The sequence below is a fragment of the Myodes glareolus genome, chromosome 9 (assembly GCF_982192425.1).
Source record: "Myodes glareolus chromosome 9, mMyoGla1.1, whole genome shotgun sequence".
Classification (NCBI taxonomy): Eukaryota; Metazoa; Chordata; class Mammalia; order Rodentia; family Cricetidae; genus Myodes; species Myodes glareolus.
Window position 1 is genome coordinate 21505148 of NC_142034.1, and position 22513 is coordinate 21527660.

The 22513-nt window shown below is 47.6% G+C and overlaps 1 protein-coding gene and 2 long non-coding RNA genes across 5 annotated transcripts in view; 1 reads left to right on the forward strand and 2 right to left on the reverse strand.

Moving 5' to 3' along the window:
- Positions 1-22513, reverse strand: part of LOC148120783 (uncharacterized) — a 39838-nt gene that overhangs the window by 10013 nt on the left and 7312 nt on the right. Inside the window, exon 1 of one of the 2 annotated variants that reach the window (XR_015738748.1) lies at positions 7-5512. The exons of the other annotated variant lie outside the window; for it this stretch is intronic. This is a non-coding gene — a long non-coding RNA (uncharacterized LOC148120783). Of the gene's footprint in view, positions 1-6; positions 5513-22513 lie in introns of those variants that run through there. 2 annotated transcript variants of the gene reach the window in all.
- Positions 9836-13695, reverse strand: LOC148120784 (uncharacterized). The gene is made up of 2 exons (XR_015738747.1): positions 13534-13695; positions 9836-10874 (listed from the first exon to the last, which is right to left on the reverse strand). It is a non-coding gene; the product is annotated as an uncharacterized LOC148120784 (long non-coding RNA).
- Positions 13177-16109, forward strand: LOC146893309 (tubulin gamma-1 chain-like). Of its 2 annotated transcripts, XM_087909969.1 has the most exons (6): positions 13274-13421; positions 13695-13807; positions 14006-14173; positions 14510-14567; positions 14646-14809; positions 15150-16109. In XM_087909969.1, the coding sequence occupies exons 1-6, from the start codon at positions 13373-13375 to the stop codon at positions 15345-15347; spliced, it is 750 nt and encodes a 249-aa protein (XP_087766095.1). In that variant the 5' UTR covers positions 13274-13372; the 3' UTR covers positions 15348-16109. The 2 variants fall into 2 exon arrangements, with proteins under 2 accessions (XP_087766094.1, XP_087766095.1); XM_087909968.1 differs by lacking the exons at positions 14510-14567; positions 14646-14809; positions 15150-16109 and having other exon boundaries at positions 13177-13488; positions 14006-14230.

A 22513-nucleotide genomic window follows, 5' to 3' on the forward strand; every position in this document is an offset into this window, starting at 1 on the left:
ACTCACCAGGCTTCGATCTCCGTCAAGTCCCACCTTCGACGCCAAGATCGCAGGTCCTTATGGGTAGTTCTCCTTGGGATGGCCGGTTCTTGACCTTCTCACTTCCTGTGCCCTCCACCTCTCCTCTGCCTCAGATGAAAAGTTTCTGCAGCCCCACAAGGCTCTCCGCCGACGCAATAATCCGAATCAGACCAAATCAAACCGAATTAGAAAAAATCCAAGGCTAATGGATATCAATGCTCCCGGATGGCTTTCCAGCCCCCAAGACAGGAGCTGGGGAAGGAAGACCAAAAACCATGAGTTTGTTCTCTGGGGTGGAGCTTAAATAACCTGTGGGAGTGGTCTTGAGCATCTCTGGGGAGGGGTTATTGTTTGGGGGGCTTTTTCCTGGGGGTAGAGTCTGGACTGAGGCAACTCTCAGGGGAGGGGGCTTGGGATGGAACTTCCACCCGAACATTCCAGACTATTTAGATTATCGATGCCAGGGGCTGTAGTGTGGCCTTAACCCAAACAGCCCACACTGTGGCTAGGTCCCAGGACTGGCCCTAATGCTACTCCTTAACTTTAAACTTTTCAATTTTATTTTATTTATTTAAAGTTTTGGGGGGTGGGGGATTTCGAGACAGGGTTTCTCTGTAGCCTTTGGAGCCTATCCTGGAACTCTCTGTGTAGACCAGGCTGGCTGGAATTCACAGAGATCTACCTGCCTCTGCCTCCTGAGTGGTGGGATTAAAGGCGTGTACCACCACCACCTGGCTTTATTTAACTTTTTTAGATTCATATTTATTTTATGTGTGTGAATGTTTCACCTGCATATATGTATATATGTGCATCACATGCGTGCCTAGTGCCATTGAAGGCCAGAAGAGAGTGTCAGCTCCTGCAACTGGAGTTACAGATGATTGTGCTGTGAACCACACTCAGGTCCTCGGCAAAATCTTCTTAATCATTGAGCCATCTTTCCCACCCTCAAACTTTATTTAGTATTATTACTATTATTAATATATTGTGCATGTATGATGTTCATATGACAGCAAGCTCACGATGTCACTGCATGTGTATGGAGGTCGTAGGACAACTTTTGGAGATTGGGTCTCTCCTTCCAATGTGGGTTCCAGGGATTTGAACTCCGGCCGTCAGGTTTGCACAGCCAGTGCTCTCAACTGCTGCATTGTCTCTATAGCCAGTTCTATATTTGTGTGTGTGTGGGGGGTGTCTGTGCACACATGTACAGGTGCCCTTGGTTATGTGTGTGCGGGGGTGTCTGTGCACATGTGTGCAGGTACCCTTGGTTGTGTGTGTATGGGGGTGTCTGTGCACACATGTACAGGTGCTCTTGGTTATGTGTGTGCGGGGGTGTCTGCACATGTGTGCAGGTACCCTTGGTTGTGTGTGTATGGGGGTGTCTGTGCACACATGTACAGGTGCCCTTGGTTATGTGTGTGCGGGGGTGTCTGTGCACATGTGTGCAGGTACCCTTGGTTGTGTGTGTATGGGGGTGTCTGTGCACACATGTACAGGTGCCCTTGGTTATGTGTGTGCGGGGGTGTCTGTGCACATGTGTGCAGGTACCCTTGGTTGTGTGTGTGTGTGTGTGTCTGTGCACATTGTGCAGGTGCCATTGGTTGTGTGTGTGGGTGTCTGTGTACACGTGTACAGGTGAGGTGCCCTTGGTTGGGTGTGGGGGTGGGGGTGTCTGCACACGTGTGCAGATGCCCTTGGAAGGCAGAGGTGACTGGTCCCCTGGACCTGGAGTTATAGGCAACTGTGAGACACCTGACGTGGGTGCTGGGAACTGAACTCTGGTCCTCTGGAAGAGCAGTGTGTGCTCTTGGTCCTGTTAACCACTGAACCATCTCACCAGTCCCTACCCCCCATTCTTAACCTTAAACTTGACTGACTGGCTTCTTCTTGTGACTGTAGCACAAATTCTAATTTGTCTTAATAAATAAAACTCAGAGTCATATATTAGGGGATAAAAGCTGAGAGCTCAGAGAAGCAAAGGAGCCAACCACTGGAGAGTTCTTACTCTACCAATGCTCGGGCAGAAGAGGTGATCCTGTTTCTCTGAATCCTCAGACTGCTTCTGAGCTGTCTCCTCCCACCTTATAGTCCTCTCTCTGCCCAGCCATGTCACTCCTGTCTCCACCTCCCTAGTGCTGGAATTAAAGACTTGTGATCCCAAATGCTGGGATCACCTTGTGTGAGCCTCTGCGGCTTAGCTCTGCTTCTCTGTTAGATAGAGTCAATCTTGTGTAGTCCAGGGTGGCCTTGAACTCACAGAGATCTGCCTGTCTCTGTCTCCCAAGTGTTGGGACTAAAGATGTGTGCCACCACTGCCTGGTCTCTATGGCTAACTAGTGGCTTAGCTCTGCACTCTGATCTTCAGGCAAGCTTTGTTAGATCACAAACAAAAATATCGCTCCATATGACTGCATCGACTGCATCTCCTGCACCTCTATTTCCTTTGTTTTGATCTCTTTTGTCTTCCTAGGGTTGCTTTCACTCTCCTCCACTGGCTATGGCCTTGTGAGTTTACATCCTTCTCCCTGGAGTCTGGATGAGCCAATCTAATTCTCCTTTATTCCTTTCATCTTCAACTCTTGATGAAACCAGGGACGTAGCTCTCCCTGCCCGTCTGCTCTCTCCCCTGCACCGGGGCAGCTGAGTACAGGCAAAGACAGTGAGAGCTCAAGCTGCAGACAGTTGCCATGGCAACTCGGTCTCCAACCTTGCCATCCTCCTCCACCTCCTGGCCTGCGAGTCCTGAGCTGTCCTTGTCAGCTCTCTTCTGTTTCCTACCTTTGTCTCCCTCCTTTCTCATTCTCCTCACGGAGAACTTCACTCCTACTTGACAGTGAAAATTGAAGCCATCGTCCCGAAGCCCCCTCAACTTCCTGGCCCCCACTACCACCCTACTGACTTATTTTTAACTGCTCTCATCCTTTGCTCCTTCCGGCAGTTAATCCCTCCACCTGAGCCCTGCATCCAGGAGCTCCACCTGCTCAAGGACCTTGGAGCTCCAAACCCCCGCCCCTACAGTATTTAGATGTGGAGGTCTCCCCTGCATCTGAAAAGCCAAGTTCCCCAGGCACCAGCTTTCAGTTTCATCAGTCCACATCCTTCCTGTCTTTCCTTTAGAATACCTGTTATTTTTAATACTAATAATGTGTGAGCCACCATGCCCAGCTAGCTCTTAACGATCTTGTTAACCTTCTGTTGTTTGGTGGCTATTATTCTTTTCTGCATAAAATGGTATACATGGGCTGATGACTGATCAACATCCAGTGTTGATGGGGCTTTCTGAGAAATGGGTGCTTTTGTGCATTAAAATGGGTATTTTTTGTACATTATTCATGGTGTCATAAATGGCTGTAATTCTGAGGTAACGGGTAGTCTTATTATATGCCATGCTTGAAACTCTGACCTAGCGGTTCTGCTTTGAGGAGTGTATCCTAGGACATTTACACAGGTCATGCATGCAGGGATTTCTGTGGCGGTGTTCGTAACAGTGAGAAGTAATGTAGATCTGTCCATCAGAAATCTAGCTTACTATACTTTGCAAATCCCTGTGAAGAAAAACAACGGAGCCCTTTATAAGGAAATGAAAATAGGACCAGCGAGGTGGCTGAGCAAGCATGGCAACCTGAGTTCAAACTCAGAAACTCATGTCAAAGCTGGAAAAAGAGGACCAGCTTCGCAAAGTTGCTCTCCGACACCCACAGGTACATCAGGTCCCCAGGCTCCATGTGCCTGGCGCCTAGGAGGTCAGAAGAGGGTAACAGATGCCCCAGAACTGGAGTTATGAACAGTTGTGAGCTGCTGTGTGGATGCTGGGAACTGAACTCGGGTCCACTGCAAGAACAAGTGCTTTTAACCACTGAGCCATCTCTTCAGTATCATACACATTTCCTCTGTAGACCAAGGTGGCCTCGAACTCACAGAGATCCACCTGCCTCTGCCTCTCAAGTGCTGGAATTTAAGGTGTGTGCCAATATCACCTGGTTTCTTTTTTTTTTTTAAGCTGTGCATGGATACATGAAGTATTGTGTATCCCCAGCACTGAGGAGTTGATCAAGACAGGATGATCACAGGTCCTTCCTGACTGCCAGCCTCAATGCAGGTTTGTTGAGCACCTGTCTCAAGGGAAGAAATGGAGACTAATGCAGCAGAACCCTGGAATCCTCTGGCTTCTGCAAGCACACAAGAACACTCACATGTACACACACAATTGTCATAAAACTTACAAATATAACAATATTTACAACAGTAGATTTTCATGATGATTTCATGTATACCATTTTGATTTTGTCTTTGTTTTTCAAGACAGAGTTTCTCTGTGTAACAACCCTGGCTGTCCTGGAACTCACTATATAGACCAGGCTGGCCTTGAACTCACAGAGATCTGCCTGCCTCTGCCTCCAGAGTGCTGGGATTAAAGGTGTGCGCCATCACCACCTAGCTGCATGCTTCTTCTCTGCATGTGTTTCTCTGTGTGATGTATATGTATATGTGCATGTGTGTTCCTGTGTATGCACATGTGTGTAATGGCACATGGACACAGTCCTGCATTTGTAGAGGCCTTAAGTTGACATCAAGTGTCTTCCTCCAACACTTACATTTTTGAGGTGGGGCCTCTCACCTAACCTGGAGTTTCGCGATTCTGGCAAGTCTAGCAAGTCAGCTTGCCGTTGGGAATCTGCTGTGTTTGCCTCCTAAATTCTGGGATTACAGACGGCCATGACACCTGGCCGGCTTTCACAAGGGTTTGGAGACCCAATCACTGGTTCCCTCCTGCTTACAAGGTAAGTGCTTTATCCACTAAGCTGTCTCCACAGCCCTGAGTCATTTCTCACCACTAGAGACATTGGGTGTCATATAATTTATCATAAACAATTTATTCCCTCTACTTATTTATTACCACCCTCCTCATCATCATTGGAGTATTTGTATCTCCCTTTATTTTTTTCCTCTTACCCAATCCCTAACCAAAACTTCCAGGCCTGGGCTGGTGCCACCTCCTCCGGAAGTCTTTCCTGGTGGTTGGTGTCTCTTGCCTTCCTCTTCCCACCTTGCCCAGGTCTATGGTTTAATTTTAAAAGATTTTACTCTGTGTCTGTGCATGTATGATGTGTGTGTGGATGTATGTGTGTATTTGCATGTATGTATGTGGACGTGGGATGGGAATTTTTGTGGAGGTCAGAGAACAACTTGTGGTAAGTGATTCTCCCCTTGCATCATGTGGGTTCAGAGAATGAACTCAGGTTCTCAGGTTTGGTGGCAGCGCCTTTACCCAGAGCCATCTTCAGACACAGTATTGTGTCAAGGCTGTTTCTTTTAGAGCCGCCACCCAGCTCTTAAATCATGACACAGCGACGTATTATTAGTTTTGAATGCTCAGCATTGCTCAGGCTCCTGTCCAGCTAGCTCTTTTAACTTAACCTGTTTCTCTTCATCTGCATTTTGCTTTGGAGCTTTTTACCTTTCCTTTCTTCTTTCTTTCTTTCTTTCTTTCTTTCTTTCTTTCTTTCTGTCTTTCTGTCTGTCTGTCTGTCTGTCTGTCTGTCTGTCTGTCTGTCTCACTTTCACTGCTTCCTGTGTCTGCTGGCTGGCCGCTGCTGGGGTTCTTGCCCCGGGCATGTCTCCCTTTCTCCTCCTTACTTTCTCCTTCCTCTGGAACCCAGCTTTCTCCTCCTATTTATTCTCTCTGTTCAGGGCTTATCCATCTTCTGCCCAGCTGTCGGCCCTTCAGCTTTTTATTAGCCAATCAAGTGCCTTAGGCAGACAGGATGAAACAAATGTAACACATCCTTATGTAATTAAGGAGATACAGCACAGACAAATGTAACAATCCTTACATCGCTGAAAAATATAAACAAATGTAGCACACCTTTACCTAGTTAAACTAATATTCCACAACACAGTATGCCTTAACTTTGGAAGCTGAATTTCCCGAGGTCATAGATTTCTGACCTGGAGTCTGGGAGCAGCTTTATGTAGCTTCCGTGTAGAATTAGTATACTGCTCTTCCTTCCAGGCCCTAAGGAACAGTCATATTCCCAACCTTACACCTCAGTCTCTATTTACCTCCACAAGACATCAAGTTGCTAAGGCAGTAACTTTGGATAAGGCAGAAATAAAGGTGCAGGCAGGCATGGTGACTGGTTGATCTCTGCAAGTTTGAGACCAGCTTGGTCTATCTACATAGGGAGTTTTCAGGTAGTCGGGGCTACCCTGATCTCAAATAGAGAAAGGGAAGAAAGAAGAAATGAAATGAAGGGGTCCCCAGACCCAGGTTTCATCAGACTAGGATGTCCACAACAAAAGGCCTGAGTGTTTGACACACTTCCTAGTTTACAGCTGCTGCAGATATATTGAAAGACAGGCTGAGCTTCAGACAAAGGCACAACAGCCTAGGAATTATCATAACCTGGATCAGAAAACCTAGAGTCAAGGACACAACACCAGCCACTGACAAACAACTTTGAGATCCTGGATGGAGGTGAGACCAACTATCTACCTAAGCTTTCTGCTTGTCAGTAGAATTCAAATCTGAAACCCAATCTGTGCATTCATAGCTATCTGAGTTTGGGGGTTTTGGTTTTAGTTACTTAAATATCCATTTTCTTTGTTCCCTGAATGAGATTGTTTATCTGTAGCAATTCCTCTGAAGCTGGGCTTCATGGCCCACTGGATCTAGGGTGACAGTAACAGCCAGTGTTCACAGAGGTTTGCTGTGCATCAGGCATGCGTTAAGTGCCCATTCTCCATCTCATTTAAGCCGTGCTAGTGATGATCAATTCTTCAGCAGAAGTAGCTGGGAGAGTTTGCCCTCAGTTCTGCCAACACCGAGGCTTCTCAGTTCTCCACTCATCTCCACACGACTAGGAGGAAAGGCACCTCCACCGTGTCAGAGTATAATCTACACGTTCTCACCTGCTTACCTATAAACCGGGGTTTGAAGAAAGTCTCCCCACCTCTGGTAGAGTAGAAGGCACTGTCATTAATCCAAGAAAGGGTGAAATTTTATTCTCCTATTCCCAAGAGTTCATAAATTGCTTACAGCTTATTTGAAAGGCAGTAAACAGAGCCCCAGGAGGCACACAGGCTGGGGAGGCGAGTTCACTCCAATTAGTCCAGGCTCCTGGGTAGACTCCCAGAAGCCTGGCCTGTGATGATTGCCCACCCTGCAGGTACAAACCTGGGCTCTCCTACCCTGCCTTCAAACTTCAAAGACAGCAGCCAGTCCCTCCCTGGCACTTCCTCTTGGGGTTGCTTGCTAACTAACCTGTAAGAGTAAGAAGGGAGACCTGGTATGGTGAAGGGAGGCAGACAGACTAGGCCAGGGAGGGCTGTGGGGTGATTTAGAGCCTTCTACCGAAGTCCAGAAGATGAGGCAAAGGGTCTGAAAAGCAGCCGAGTTCTCTTTTAAAGCAGAAAGGAAAGAAGAGAAAGCCCTTGTCTGATTGGGACGTGGTAGAGATACTTTGCCTAGCAATTTTCAGTGTCTCCCTCCTAGAGAAAGGCAGCCAGACCCAGACAGCCAGACCCAAAGGAAGTCAGAAGCTTACAGCTGGTGGCCAGTGGTCCAGCCTGCTTGCAGGGAGCAGTTGACAAGTGAGCACTTGGAGGCTTGGAATGTTCCAGGGACTGGAAGAGTTTGCTCAGACCCCTCAACAAGGCAATTGGACATCCATATGGAAACAATAAAATAGATCTCTATCTCACAGCAGGCCCCTGATCAGTTCCAGATGAACCAAAGACCCACAGGGAGCTAGGCGAACTATCCCAGTGCCGCTGGAAAAAAGTACAGGGTAGATGTGGGGCTGTGGTACTAACAGGCCATACACACATAAAGGTAAGAGGGGTGGGATCCACACAAGGATGAAATGGCAAGCTGGGGCTGGGGTCCGCTTGCTCCGAGGGCGGGAGGGGAGAACAAAAGCAGCCTATGATACCGTTGCTTTTCCCACGGAGCCATCTCACCAACCCAGCCGAATCTTTTCTTTTCTTTTTTTTTTTTAAGAGAGCGAATTTTTTTATATATATATTTTTAAATACAATATTCTGTCTGTGTGTATGTCTGCAGACCAGAAGAGGGCACCAGACCCCATTACAGATGGTTGTGAGCCACCATGTGGTTGCCGGGAATTGAACTCAGGACCTTTGGAAGAGCAGGCAATGCTCTTAACCACTGAGCCATCTCTCCAGCCCCCCAGCTGAATCTTTTCTAGGTGTAAAAACTAAGTCATAGTCTGAGACAAGAATAATCAAAACTGGGTTTCTCCGTGTAGCCTTGGCTGTCCTAGAACTCTCTTTGTAAACCAGGCTGACCTCGGACTTAGAGCTCTGCCTCTCTGTGCTGGAGTTAAAGGCACGTGCCACCACTGCCAGGTTGTTTTCGTTTTTTTGTTTGTTTGTTTGTTTAAAGACAAGGTCTTGATTTGCAGCCCAGCCTGGCCTAATCTTTCTTCTTCAACTAACCCGAGTGCTGTGATATCAAGTGTGTAACACCATGCCTAGCTGTAGAAAATCTTCAAATGCCTGAAGGAGACGATCCAAACAGCAGGCAATTCAGAGAGGAAGAAACCCCAGGTATAACAAAAGTGGAACTGGCAGGTGGTAGCAATCTCGTTAGTGCCGGGCTGCCTGACCCTGAACTGCACTCAGAGAACTCAGAGAACTCGTTTTTCTTCCAAAGGACAGGAAGCTGGGTAGGAGAGTTCACCAGAGTTCGCTGTGGCTGTGATAACTAGAAACAATAAATCACATCAGCACCCATGGGACTGACAAAAGTTACCACCTGATACCAGGTACAGATGCAGGTCCAGCAAAGCAAGAAGAGCCTCGGTTGGTGCCGCAGTCTACACCAAGTGAGAAACGTGTAACAGCTTCCTCTCAGACTAAAACATCCCATCCTACAGGAAGCTCCTTCAGCAGGGCAGTAAACAAGTCAAAATAACTTGAGGAAGTCCCTGAAACAGACTAGATCCACACCCCCCCACCACCACCACCCTGCAGAGGCAGCAATAAAAGCTGAGCCTGCCCATGAAGGAAGAATACCCTTGCTCTATTCATCCCTGGAATACTAAAATGCAGCTAAAAAGAGCAACACAGTGGGAATCCAGTTCAGTGGCAGAGGCCTTACTTAACATAGGTGAGCCTTGGATTCCACAACCAGCACCACAAAAAGAAGGAAATGAGCTGATTAGATGGCACAGTGGGCAAACATACTTGCCATGCAAGCCAGAAACATGGCTTTGATCCCTGGAACCCACATGGTAGAAGGAAAGAGCCAACTCCTGTAAGTTGTACTCTGACCTTCACAGGTATTCCATGGTATTTGCCTGCCTGTTTGTGTGCGCACACGTGACATACATACACACATAATAATCATAGAGGCTGGAGAAATGGCTCAATGGTTAAGAGTACTGTTCCTCTTGCTGAAGACCTGAATTCAAATCCCAACACCCACATGGTGGCTCACAACCATCTATAACCCCATTCTGGGGATTTGACCCTCTCTTCTGATATTTGTGAACTTCAGGCAATCACATGGCACATATACATATATCGGACAAAACACTCATACACATAAAATTTAATCAAGTAGATAGTATATGGTGCCAGGAATGCGGCTGACAGCATGGTTGCTGAGTGCCTGCAAGGCCTTGGGCTAGCCTCATCAAACTCTCTCCCCACAAAATAAATATTAAATTTTTTTTAAAAAATAAGGTATATATGATACATGTGTATATACTATACATGTGTGTGAGAGAGAAGGAAAAAAACTAAATTTACATATAGAAACATGATGAAATCGCCACAGTTCTACTGTAGGGAGAAAGAAAAAACTAGGTTACTTTTATTTGCTGTTATAATCTGATGCACTTATATAAGATTTCAAGTCCAAAAAATACAAAACCATGCTTGTATATTTGAAATATTCTGTAATTTAAATGAAAGGGGAGCTGGATCAGTGGTACACACTTTTAATCCAGCACTCAGGAAGCAGAGGCAGGGGGAGCTCTGTGAATGCCAGGCTAACCACGGCTACATAGTGAGACTCCATCTCAAAATAAATCAATAAGAGCCAAGTGTGGTGCCACTGAAATCGGCTCTCAGAAGGTGGAGGCAGTGACATCAGGAGTTTGGGGCTGGAGAGACAGCTCAGCAGCTAAGAACACTGTCTGCTCTTCCAGAGGTCCCGGCTTCAGTTCCCAGCACCCACATTGCCGCTCACGACAGTAGCCACCGAAGGAGTAACATGCCACACTGGTAAGCCATAGTCTTGTGGCAATACACAGATTAATAGAAATGGGAGAATTTGATAGGTAGAGCTAGTTTGTAAGAAGCCCAAGACACTGGCCAAACAATTGTAACTGATCATAAACCTCTGAGTGCTTATTTCATAAGTGGCTTCAGGAATGGGCAGGTGGAGAAAAACCGGTCCCCTGGGACCAGCGAGATAGAGAATACTTCTAGCTTCACACAACTGTCTGCAATTCCAGTTCCAAGGGGATCCCACATACAGACATACATGCAGGCAAAAGACCTGCCCATAAAATAAAAATAAATCTTATTAACTAAAAAGGCCAGGATTTCGAGACCAACTTGGGGTTCCGTCAGCTCCTGTCTCTAAACAAAATAAACAAGCATAACAGTAGAAACAAAAGATCAGTCGCAGTAAGATATTGCTTTGTGGCCACTGGGATGGTTTGTATCAAAAAATAGAGAAAGTTTTATGTGTTGGCATTATTTTCCTGTAGGAATGTAAAATTTTGCAGATGCTGTAGAAAATATTATGATGGCTCCTCCAGAAGATAAACATAAAATCATTTTCTGATCCAACAATCCAACTTCTGAATATATGTCTAAAAAGAGAGAGAGAGAGAGAGATTGACAGAGCTACAAAAAAAGGATTGTCAGACTAGACCGGCTCCCTGGAAGAAGCAGAAGCCAGGCAAGCTGCCCAGAAGAGGCTCAGACCCCCTGAGTCAGTGGGAAAGGACGCTTTCCAGCCTGGTGAGCTGCCTGTGCAGTGTGAGCTGCCAGTTGTGCCGGTGTAGGCTTTGGTGATGTGGTTGTCTTTGAATCATCTCTGCTCCTGTAAGTCACCCCTCGTCCCTATTCCTATCAGTAGCCCCAATAAAACTCATTGATTCACCAACTTGGCTTTTGGTGTTATCTGTACTATGGTCTGTTTGCTGTGGGCTCCCTGTCTGGGGTGAGTAGATGTGCGTTGTGTTTCCCCAGGAAAAGTTTTATCACAAACACACAGGTGCTGGGAATCAAACCCAATTCTCTTAACTCCTGAGCTATTTCCCCAATCGCAATGGTTTTTGCTTGTTTTTAAGTAAAAGGAGAGCTGTAATTTTAGTCTGAGGGAAGGCACTAGCCTCATGTGAGAACAAAGTCCTAGATCCTGTTCCCAGTGTTGCAAGAAGAAAATGAAGAGGGAGAAGGAAGCCATTGAGAGAAGAATGGATCAAAAACAAATAATACATATATATAATAAAAGTATTATTCTATCTTTTTTGTTTGTTTTTGTTTTCAGAGACAAGATTTCTCTGTGTAGCCTTGACTATCCTGGAACTCCATACACCAGCCTGGCCTTGAACTTAGAGATCTGCCTGCTTCTTCCTCTTGCACGCTGTGATTAAAGGCATGCACCACCTCTGCCCAGTTTATTATTCAACTTTACAAGGGAAAGCCATCCTGACATGGCTACCAATGGAGAAATCTTAAAGAACTGTTCTACCTGAAATAAATGGGCAGGAACAAAAGGAAAAACGCTGCATGCCGCCACTTAGGTACACAGAGGCAAAGCCCTAAGACAGGGAGGATAGCCACAGTCCCGGGTGCGGACCATCCAGGGGTACGGAGTTCCAGTCTGGGAAGATGGAAAAGTTCTGACTGGGTGGCACAGGCCTGCAATGCTAGGACTTGAGAAACACCAGCAAGAGGATCAAGAGTTCAAGGTTATTATGGGCTACAGAGTGAAGCTGAGCCCAGCATAGGCCACATGAAACCGTACGCCTCCACCCCCCCCCCAAAAAAAATCAAAACAAAAAGTTCTGAATAAGGTCATGATCATTAAAAACATGATAGACCTTCATGCCACAGAACAGTACACTTTCAAAAGGTTAAAATAGGAACAAACTAAAGGTTAAAATGGTGAACTTTGGATATTTTTTTGTTTATTTATTATTTTGGATTTTGGAGACAGGGTTCCTCTGTGTAGCAGTTTTGGCTGTCCTGGAACTCCATGTGTAGAGCAGGGTGGCTGCAGACTCACAGAGATCTGCGTGCTTCTGCCTCCCAGGGGCTGGGGCTAAAGGTGTGCTGCCTGGCTGTTTACTCATTTTTAATGCACTACAGCCCAACCCGTCCATGACTAGACTGGCTTGCCTCTGTCTCCTGAGTGCTGGGATCAGAGGTGTGTGCCACCACATGTACTGACTTTTACATTGCATTACATTTATTTATTTACTCATTTATTAGTTTGTGTGTCTGTTTTGGTTTGTATGCTGAAAGAGCATACATAAAGGTAAAAGGACAATACAGGCATCGGCTCTTGATTCTCTCCTTCTAACCTGAGTGTCTTGGATCAAACTCACTGGTCGACTTGGCAGCAGGGCTTTTAGGACAACTGGCCAGTCTGAGAAGGTCACTTATTTTATTAGACAGGGTCTCACTAAGTAGACTCAGCCGGCCTGAAACTCATTAAAAAGATAGGCGGTGTTAGAACTCACAGAGATCTATCTGCTTTGTTTTTCAAGCACTGGGATTTTAAGGTACAAGCCACCACACCTGGCCCCAGATGGTAATTTTTTTTATTTTGTATAGTGTAAAAATTTGAAAATGAAATAGAAATTGAAAAAAAGATGTGTCTCGGGGTGGATGTGTAGCTAAGGGTATAGCAGGTGCTTAGTATGCACAGGAACAAGGGTTCAATTCCCCAACCCTTAAGAAAATGTTGGTTTAAATCTAGCCTCTTAATCTAGCACATCCGGCAGGTGTAGGTAGGTGACTCCTACACTTGGTGCACCCACCAGACCGCTCCTTCCTCCCCTCCCCCACAGCCAAGTGGGTATCTTCGCCTCACCAAAGGTCTCGCTGCGCACGCGCACATCCTGACATGAGGGGGCGTGGCCTCACTCTGCGCCTGTGCTGAATTCCAGCTGTGCCTGTGACTAGAGAAAGTGATGCCCAGGACTGGCTCTGCCGCCCGGCGGCTGCGGAGAGGCCCACACTGCACACGCGCAGACCCAGCGTCCGCGTCAAAACACCGGCAGACAGCGCGCTGCCCATGTTCCTCTGGCCGTGACTCCCGCCGGCCTGGGGCGGACGAGCTCACGTTTGACCGGCTATGCCCCGGGAGATCATCACCCTGCAGCTTGGTCAGTGCGGCAACCAGAGTGAGCAAGCGACCGCCGAGCTCCGCCAGTCTCTGGTTCTGTCCCTGGGCCCGCATTCAAGTGCCTGGTACCCATCCATCCCTTTTGTCCTTCCCACAACCACCTTTCTTACCTTACTGGGCCTGATGATCCGGGCAAGAGCTGCCTCCTCAGTCCTGAGCTGTGACAACTTCCAGGCGTCTTGGGTCGCCTTCCTGAATGTAATAGCCTCTGAGCCTGGGCTTTTCCGGCCTTAAGGCTCCAGCAGACTTGGACCTCTTCCTCCTCCCGCAGTTGGGTTCGAGTTCTGGAAACAGCTGTGTGCTGAGCATGGCATCAGCCCCGAGGGCATCGTGGAGGAGTTCGCCACCGAAGGCACTGACCGCAAGGACGTCTTTTTCTACCAGGTGCCTCCCCACCATGACTGGACCAGGACCCTAGGGGCATGAAGGGATGTGCAGCAAATTGGTGCTGGGAAACCCACTGAGCAGGATGGGACCAGAATGGCTGTCTTAAGAAGGGAGGGCCTGCAGGAGCCAGAGTTGGGAGGATGCAGGACTTGATCCAGCCAGGTTCACTGGCCCATCCTGGCTTCCCTTTGGCAGGCAGACGATGAGCATTACATCCCCCGGGCTGTGCTGCTGGACCTGGAGCCCCGGGTGATCCATTCCATCCTCAACTCCTCCTATGCCAAGCTCTACAACCCAGAGAACATCTACCTGTCTGAGCACGGAGGAGGAGCTGGCAACAACTGGGGCAGGGGATTCTCACAGGTGTCAGTTCCGGAGTCCTTGGTAATCCTAGCTTGGGATAAGGCAAGGCCCAAGTAAGTCTGGGACTCTGTCCAGACTAGACTGGCGATAAATAAGAGACAAATGGATATGCTGGGAAACGGACTGCGAGGAAGGTGGTTGTGCAAACTTTATGTAAATCATTCACAAAGCAGCAGTTCTGGGTTGTGAAAGATTCTGGCTGGGAAGGTGGGTTTCAGGATGGCAGCAGCAACAAAGGGTGGAGTCCTTGGTGCTGAAAAGAGGAAGACAAATGTCCTGGATGTCGTGAGGTGAGAGCCCACGGATGTGATGGTGTCCACTGGCCCGGGTCATCAGACCAACCACTGCTACATCACCATCCTCAACATCATCCAGGGAGAGGTGGACCCCACCCAGATAACGGAGTCCCCATCACTCTACACTCTGGTTCACAGCGTGGAGAAAAAGCAGCCACCACCTCTCTGCCCACCCTAGGTCCACAAGAGTCTGCAGAGGATCTGGGAAAGGAAGTTGGCCAACTTCATCCCCTGGGGCCCAGCCAGCATCCAGGTGGCCCTGTCAAGGAAGTCCCCCTACCTGCCATCAGCTCACCGGGTCAGCGGGCTCATGATGGCCAACCACACCAGTATCTCCTCGGTGAGCAGTCTCCTTTGTCTTTGTGTTAGCAAGGAGCAAACCCAGAGCTTCAGGAATGGTAGGCAAGGCTGCCACCTGGGAGCCACACCCCTGGCTCCTGGCGGCTCTGTTCCACTGTCATCAGCTCTCCCAGTCTGTCCCTAGTTTGTGTCCTGAACTGGGTGCCATTCTGAAGCTCTCTCCTCTCCAGCTGTATAAACTGCCTATACTTTGCCTATTTGCGTCCCTGCCTCCCCGGCCCTGGCATCTGTTTGAGGGGAGAACCCAGTCCTGGTTCCCTGGCTCTATGGCTGTTCTGTCCCTTGATTTCCTGTGACCTCTGCTGTCTTCACACCCTAAGCTCTTTGAACGGACCTGCCGCCAGTTTGACAAGCTGCGGAAAAGGGAGGCTTTCATGGAGCAGTTCCGTAAGGAGGACATCTTTAAGGACAATTTCGACGAGATGGACACATCTAGGGAGATTGTACAGCAGCTGATTGATGAGTACCATGCGGCCACACGGCCAGACTACATCTCCTGGGGCACCCAGGAGCAATGAGTCCCCAGGACAGGGACCCTCATCTGCCTTACCGGTTGGCCCAGGCCCTGCCTAGCTGACCACGCCTCAGAGCACAGATCAGGGGCCTCACAAATACTCATACACACACATGCGTGCACTGTCTGTTGGCCTGGGGATGGGTTACTTCTTCTCTGAGAGTATTTATCTTTAATAAAGCACTGGATGACTGAAATCAAGTCACTGGTCTCTGAATTCAGGCTTCGGAGCTGGGGACAGACGTGCCTGTTTTTCCTTCATCTCTGACAGTTTTCTCCCACACTTCACACTTCCGAAATCTTCAGCTCTGGGCAGAAGCCGCCTCTAGCTTTGCCTTTAGCCTAATTGTGGAGGACACTGGTGGCCTTTGACCCTGCTTGATTCCTTCCCACAGTGAAAGGACGCACAGATAGGATCTTTTCTGTCGCCCTCTGGCCCCAGTTCCCGCTCCCTGTAGCAGGTGACCATTCCTGTACTTCCACATTTCCACACTGAGTGTCCTGCTGGTGACAACAGCATGCCTGAGGCCACCACTGCCTACCCCTAGGTCCTAACCAGACAGACAGCCTAAGTGCCTTTCCCCTTCTGGCCAGCAGGGCAGCGCTGGAGAGCTGGTCCCAGAGAGCCCAGACTAGAGTGTAGGGAACAGCAGGAGACCATGGCCAAGGCCTGGACTTAGCAGACCATAATGTGGTTCCAGAGCTAAGATCTGTAATCCTGTTCCCAATTTGTCTTCCTTTATGTAAAGTTTTTATTACCTTTTAATCCTCTGTATGTGATTATGGGTATGTGTGAGCCTCGGAGTATGTATGGAAGTCAGACAACTTGGGAGAATAGATTCTCTCCTGCCGTGTGGTTGCCAGGGAATAGAACTCAGGTTGTCAGGCTCCGGGGACAAGCAACTTTGCCTACCAAGCCATCTCACCACCCCCCTGTTTTCTTTTTAATGTATTTTTTTTATGTTAGATGTAAGGGTGTTTTCCCTGCATGTATGTGAGTGCACCACTTCATTATAGGGCTGTAGAAGCCAGAAGAGGGTGTCAGGTCCCCTGGAACTAGAGTTACAGACAGCTGTGGGTTGTGTTAGTGCTGGGAATTCAACCAGGTTCCCCTGGAAGAGTGCCCAGTGTGCTTTAACTGCTGAACTGTCTCTCCAGCACCCTTCCCCCCCCCTTTTTTAAAATTCCAGTTATTTAAAAGACCAGTGCGGTGAATAGTGGATTTATGGCTCCCCAATTCTTGAGATCCAAAGAACAAAACTGTTGTCTTGTGATTGTGCGGGACTGTCAGGGCCCCCATCCCTATAGCCACAGGTAAGAGCTGCCGTGACCATGACCATCATGTATCAAGCACATGGCTTTGTTTCATCCTCATTACAAACCCATGAAGTGGTGGATCTCATTGCCAGTCTCATTTTATAAATGACAAAACAGTAAAGTAGATTCCTGAGTCACCCAGCTAAGAACCCATAGTTGGCCGACTGGAAACAAGCTCTGGTGTGACCGACATCTGTGTTTGTCTATTTTTAACTAATAGGAAATGTGGTTTGCACAAAAATGGCTACCGTAGACTCATAGGGAGTCACATTTTTGAGGTTCAGCCTTGGAGGACGTGTAAGAGGGGTGGGCTAGCTAGGTCTCATGGCACTCTGCCTCTTCATGCTGCCTGCTGATCCCGATGTAAAATCTCAGCTACCTCTCCAGCACCATGTCTGCCTGTGTGCCACCGTGCTTCTCGGCATACTGATAATGAATTAAACCTCTGAACCGTAGGTCAACTCCAACTCAATGTTCTCCTCTGTAAGAGTTGACATGGTCATGAATGTCATCTCCGCACAGCAACAGAACACTAAGACAGGCAAGCAGTCATTTTAAAGATGTATTCATCATATTACTGCATGTGTATGTGTATACTGTGTGTGTGCCTGGTTACCCACAGAAGTGAAAAGAAGGCATTGGATCCTGTGGGACTGAGTCCCATATGGCTACATGCCACTATGTGGGTGCTGGGAACTAAACCCAGGTCCTCTGCAGGAGCAACAAGAAGTTTTAGCCACCAGACCCTCTTGCCTTTTTTTTTTTTAGATTATGTGACACTACCCCAAGCTGACCTCAGACTTGCTCTGCTGGATCTGCCTCTGCCTTTGCCTCTGTCTCTGCCTCTGCAGTGCTACCATCCTTGCTGGAGCACATACACACACATCACATTTGTGTGATGCTGGGGAGCAAGCTCAGGGCCTGTGTGAGCGAGCAGTGCTGTGCTGCTGAGCTGTGCTCCTATTCCCGTGTCCATCTCTACCCATTGGCTCTGTGCCTACTTTGTATCTTCCAGGCTACTATAAAATCTGCTCACATCCTTGGGGCTTTCTGGAGCTACGAGATAAGTCCATGGTTTGCAAAGATGTGGGGACCTTGAATACTTAGGCAAGAAAGCACATTTGATCTCTGTCTTGAGAATACCAGCTTTCATTGGCTTTGGATTCAACTGCCCAGTATACTGAGGCTACTGAAGGTAAGTGGTCTACAGGCCCACATCCAGGCCACAAACAGTCCCTAAGCCCGCCTTTGCCAGATCCAGTTAAAGCAAGTATAGAGTCCCAGGCTTGTGCTAGGTATGGTGACACATGTCTTTAAGCCCAGCACTCAGAAGGCAGCAGCAAGTGAATCTCTGAGTCTGAGATCAGCCTGGTCTACAAAGGGAGTTCCAGTACAGCCAGGACATCACAAAGAAAACCTGTCTCAAAAATAAATAAATAAATAAGTAAGAAAAGGAAAGAAAGTTGGGTTGCACAGCAGTGTGTTCCCAGCCCGCAGACATGATTTAGTCACGTCTAGTGTCTAGTGACTAGTGTCCCTAGCAGGGACAAGTGACTCTGCAAAGATGCCACCTTCCCTGACTGCTGAGTACCAGGTGTTAGGAGCATGGACAGACACTTGAACACCAGCCTCAGCCAGGCCCCTCCCCCAAGGCTATTTCCAGATCACCCAACACCCCAGACAGGGCAGCCCCTCCCAGTTCTTGGCCAGCAGCAAACCCCAAACTGTGTCAACCAGAGGGCAATGCAGAGGCCAGGTGGAAAGAGAGAGGCCTCTGGGAATCAGGCAGCAGGTGGTACTGGTAGTGAGAAGCCCTTGTGGTCAGCGATACTGCAAGGCACAGATCTGAGAGTCCTGGCTGAAGGACAAGGGTTGCTGTGAAAAGGCTGGAGGGGGAGAGGGAGGGAGACAGAGACAGAGACAGAGAGAGACAGAGCAGACTGCCCAAGCTTAGACCAGGGATGTCTTTAACCAAATGACAGGAGAACGTTAGCCATGGAAAGGTGATGTTCTCAGAAGACTCCCTGGGGGGGCTGGGGTGATATAACTCCAGGGCCCTGGACCGTGGGTGAGACAGAGCAGTGGGGCAGGAAGCCCATATCCAAAAATAGACCTGCAGACACGAATCTGGAACACAGGGACAGTAACTCTGGAGAATGTGTTGAGGTGAGGTCAAGAGGTGACAAGCAGAAATGGTGGTAAGGGTGAGCATAGCCACTGGACAAGGAGGTCATGGGTTAGTTAGTTCATTGGGCCTCATCCAGGGTCTCCACCAGCCACAAACATTCTCATTCTCCCTGGAAAGCGGCACTCCTCCTCCATGGAGAGTCAGTCAAAATCCAAAAGACAACAAACCCTCTAGTAATGGCCACCTCCAATCCTCCGCCCCTTCATATTCCCTCTGCAGTAGGTTAAACAAGGAAGTTTTTCAAATAAGTAACAAAAGCTTTTAAGATTGGTGTTCCAGGAGCTGGAGAGATGGCTCAGGGGCTAAGAGCACTTGTTCTTACAGAGAACCTGGGTTCGGTTTCCAGCACCCACATGACAGTTCACAACCATCTGAAACTCGAATTCCAGAGGATCTGATGCCCTCTGACCTCTTCTTCGGAGCTCCTCATGCACCAGGCATGCACGCGGTGCACACATATGTACCCAGGCACAACACTCACACACATAAATAACTCCTTAAAAAAGAAAGAGCCGGGCAGCGGTGGTGGCGCACACCTTTAATCCCAGCGCTTGGAAGGCAGAGGCAGGCGGATCTCTGTGAGTTTGAGTTCAGCCTGGTCTACAGAGCCAGATCTAGGATGGGCAGGGAGGGCTACATAGGGAAACCCAGTGTCTAGAACACCAAAACAAACAACAGCAGCAGAAAGGAACTAAAGGACTGGCCAGAGTTTAACACATAAACATTTTTATGAACATAATGTCTCTCTGGCCCCTTGGTGTGTGTTTCCCTGTAATCTGCCCCCAGTCTCTTTCCCTCTGTGCCTCAGTGTCCCTCGGCATCCTCCTTTAGTTAAGACTTCTAAAAAGAAAGGGAGACAGCATAAAATTCTGTTGTACCTTCTGGAGATTCACAGTGTGCCAGCAAGGTGTGCAACTAAACTAACACTTTTGGTTTTTTCAATATAGGGTTTCTCTGTGTGGATTTGATGCCTGTCCTGGTGAAAGACCCCCGGATAAATCCCTCTAGCAGAAAGAATACAGCCAAAAATCTAGGTTAGCCAGTTCAGTGACTCTGTTCTAGGAACTAGCTGACCGTAAAGTTAGATTATAATCTTGATAATAATCTTGAGAAACGGGGAGTTACCCCCTTGTGATTATCACTGGTATTTTCAGAATTTTCAAATGATGCCCTACCTTCCCCCTTTGGGTTGTGGGTTCTTCCCCTAAATACCCACTTTCCCAGCTACTCCGGGTTGAACTCCTGTACCCCTATGTGGGAAATGAGTTTCAATCCCAGTGCGCTGGTTTCTGTCCTGTCAATAAACCTTGTGTGATTGCAGCAAGGACGATCTCTTGTGAGTTTCTGGGGGGTCGTGCTATCCCGAGACTTGAGTGAGAGTCTCCCCACTCTGGAGGTCTTTCACTGGAACCCACTCTGTAGACCAGGCTGGCCTCAAACTCACAGAGATCTGCCTGCTTCTGCCTCCCAAGTGCTGGGATTAAAGACATGTGCCACCACCGTCCAGCACAACTAACTAACTCTTAATAGCTTGTCTGTCTGTCTGTTTTTTAGTTTTCTGAGACAGGGTTTCTCTGTGTAGCCTGGCTATCCTGTCTATAGAGGAGGCTGGCCTCAAACTGAGAGCTCTGCTTGACTCTGCCTCCTGAGTGCTGGGTTAAGGACATGTACCACCACATCTGTTGATAGTTTTTACTGTATATGTATTGCCTAGAGAATATGTGGCTTTAAAAAATTATCTTGCCTTTTAAATGATGTACATATATGCATCTCTATATGGATATATGTGTTCAAGTGAGTGCAGGTACCCATAGAGTCCAGAAGAGGGTGCCGGATCCCTTGGAACTGGAGTACAAGTGGTTGGGACCAGCCAGACTTGGGTGTTTGAACTGGACTCAGATCATCTGGCCTTCAGGTAATTGCTCTTAACTTCTGGGCCATCTCCACAGACTTTTTCTTTCTTTTATTTTTTTTAAAACATTCTTATTTTGAAAAGAAAGGAAACAAGCTCTTGCTGTGGTAGCCTGATAACCTAGATTAAATCCTGCAACTGCAGTGGAAAGAGAAAAATCAACTCCCAAGAGTTGTTGTCCTCTAACGAACTTCCACATGTACCAAGAAAAAGTGTTCTTTTTTTCTCTCATACACACACATACACACAAAAAAAAACACACATGTGCACACATACTAATAATAAGTTAAAAAGGTAAGTATTAAAAACATATTTAAGATTTATTTTATTTTATGTGAATGAGTATTTTGTGAATGAGTGTTTTACCCGCATGTATGGGCATGAGGCTCCCCTGGATCTGCAGTTATAGAGATTATGAGCTGCCATATCAGTGCTGGGACCCAATCCTCAGTCTTCTGTAAGAGCAACAGTGCTCCCGACTGCTGAGACAGCTCTCAATTCCTCCAAATAACAAGTTTAAAAGGCAATAAAAACTGGAATTTTGTTGCAGGGTTAAGTTTCATAACGGGCCCCACCAAAGAGGTCCCAGTTTTACCAGAAGAGGGAGTGTAGGATTGCTACCCTTTGTCTGGGGCCCTTCACCCAGCATGGCACACTTACACAGGCTCTAATCATCTGGGCCTTTAGAAAAGACATTTGTCATATATCAGCAGAAGGAAATAGGCACAGGAAGATAAGGAAATTCCTTGAGTTCACACACTGGTGGGTGAAACACTGTGAACCTCAGGACTTCTGTCTCTAAATCAGGACACCCTGCTGATCCAGTGTCTAGAAAATCTTATGAGCATTTGGTCAGCACTGAAGTTGAAGGTTCTTGAGCTGAGAGGAGGCATGGGGGAGCCTGTGCTTTGTGATCATTCAGTTCATGTGGAACTGCCTCGGAGAATGCTGTGACTTGGATCTGGAATGTTCCTTACACTCATGTTTTGGACACATGGTCGACAGCTTGTGACAGTGTGTGTGTGTGTGTGTGTGTGTGTGTGTGTGTGTGTATCTTACTATTTTGCCTGTATATATGGCTGTACTGCACATGTGTGCCTGGTGCCCTTGGAGATCAGACACACAAATAAAAATATTTTTAGAAGATTCATCCACTTGGGAATCTAAAATCAATGCTAACAATTGGCAAAAATTAAGGACACCTCTTAACAAACAAGAAAGCAGAAGAATGAAAGGCCAGATTTAAATTTTATTAGAGCTTTTTATTCCATTTATTTATTGTGTGTGAGTACATGGGCACCATATGAAAGGTTGGAGGATAACCCCGAGGAGTTGGGTTTTTTCCTTTCTTTCTACCATGCAGGTCCCAGGGACTGAATTTGGGCTATCAGACAGCATGTCCCTTCTGTGCCATCTCCCTGGGCCAAAAGCTTCGTTTTATCTTTCTCTAATTGTTCCCCAAAGATGTAAAACCCTGCAGAACAATAGAGAACAAAAGTTAACCAAGCAATTCAGACATCCTGGGATTTCTAGATATAGCTATGGGGAAGCTGGGACAAGAGGATCCTTTAGGTCCATGGCGCTCTCTCTCTCTCTCTCTCTCTCTCTCTCTCTCTCTCTCTCTCTGTGTGTGTGTGTGTGTGTGTGTGTGTGTGTGTGTGTATGTTGGCTAGGAATGAAGCTCAGATGACAGCATGCTCACCTTGTACACACAGAGCTCTGGGTTCAGTCCCTGGAGCACATAAAACTGGGC

Bases quoted from the DNA above. Each gene is read 5' to 3' on its own strand.
- LOC146893309 (XM_087909969.1), top strand. From the start codon at position 13,373: ATGCCCCGGGAGATCATCACCCTGCAGCTTGGTCAGTGCGGCAACCAG. The intron at 14,174-14,509 runs GTGTCAGTTCCG...CCGGGTCATCAG, and splicing joins GGGGCAGGGGATTCTCACAG to ACCAACCACTGCTACATCAC. The intron at 14,810-15,149 runs GTGAGCAGTCTC...TCACACCCTAAG, and splicing joins ACCACACCAGTATCTCCTCG to CTCTTTGAACGGACCTGCCG.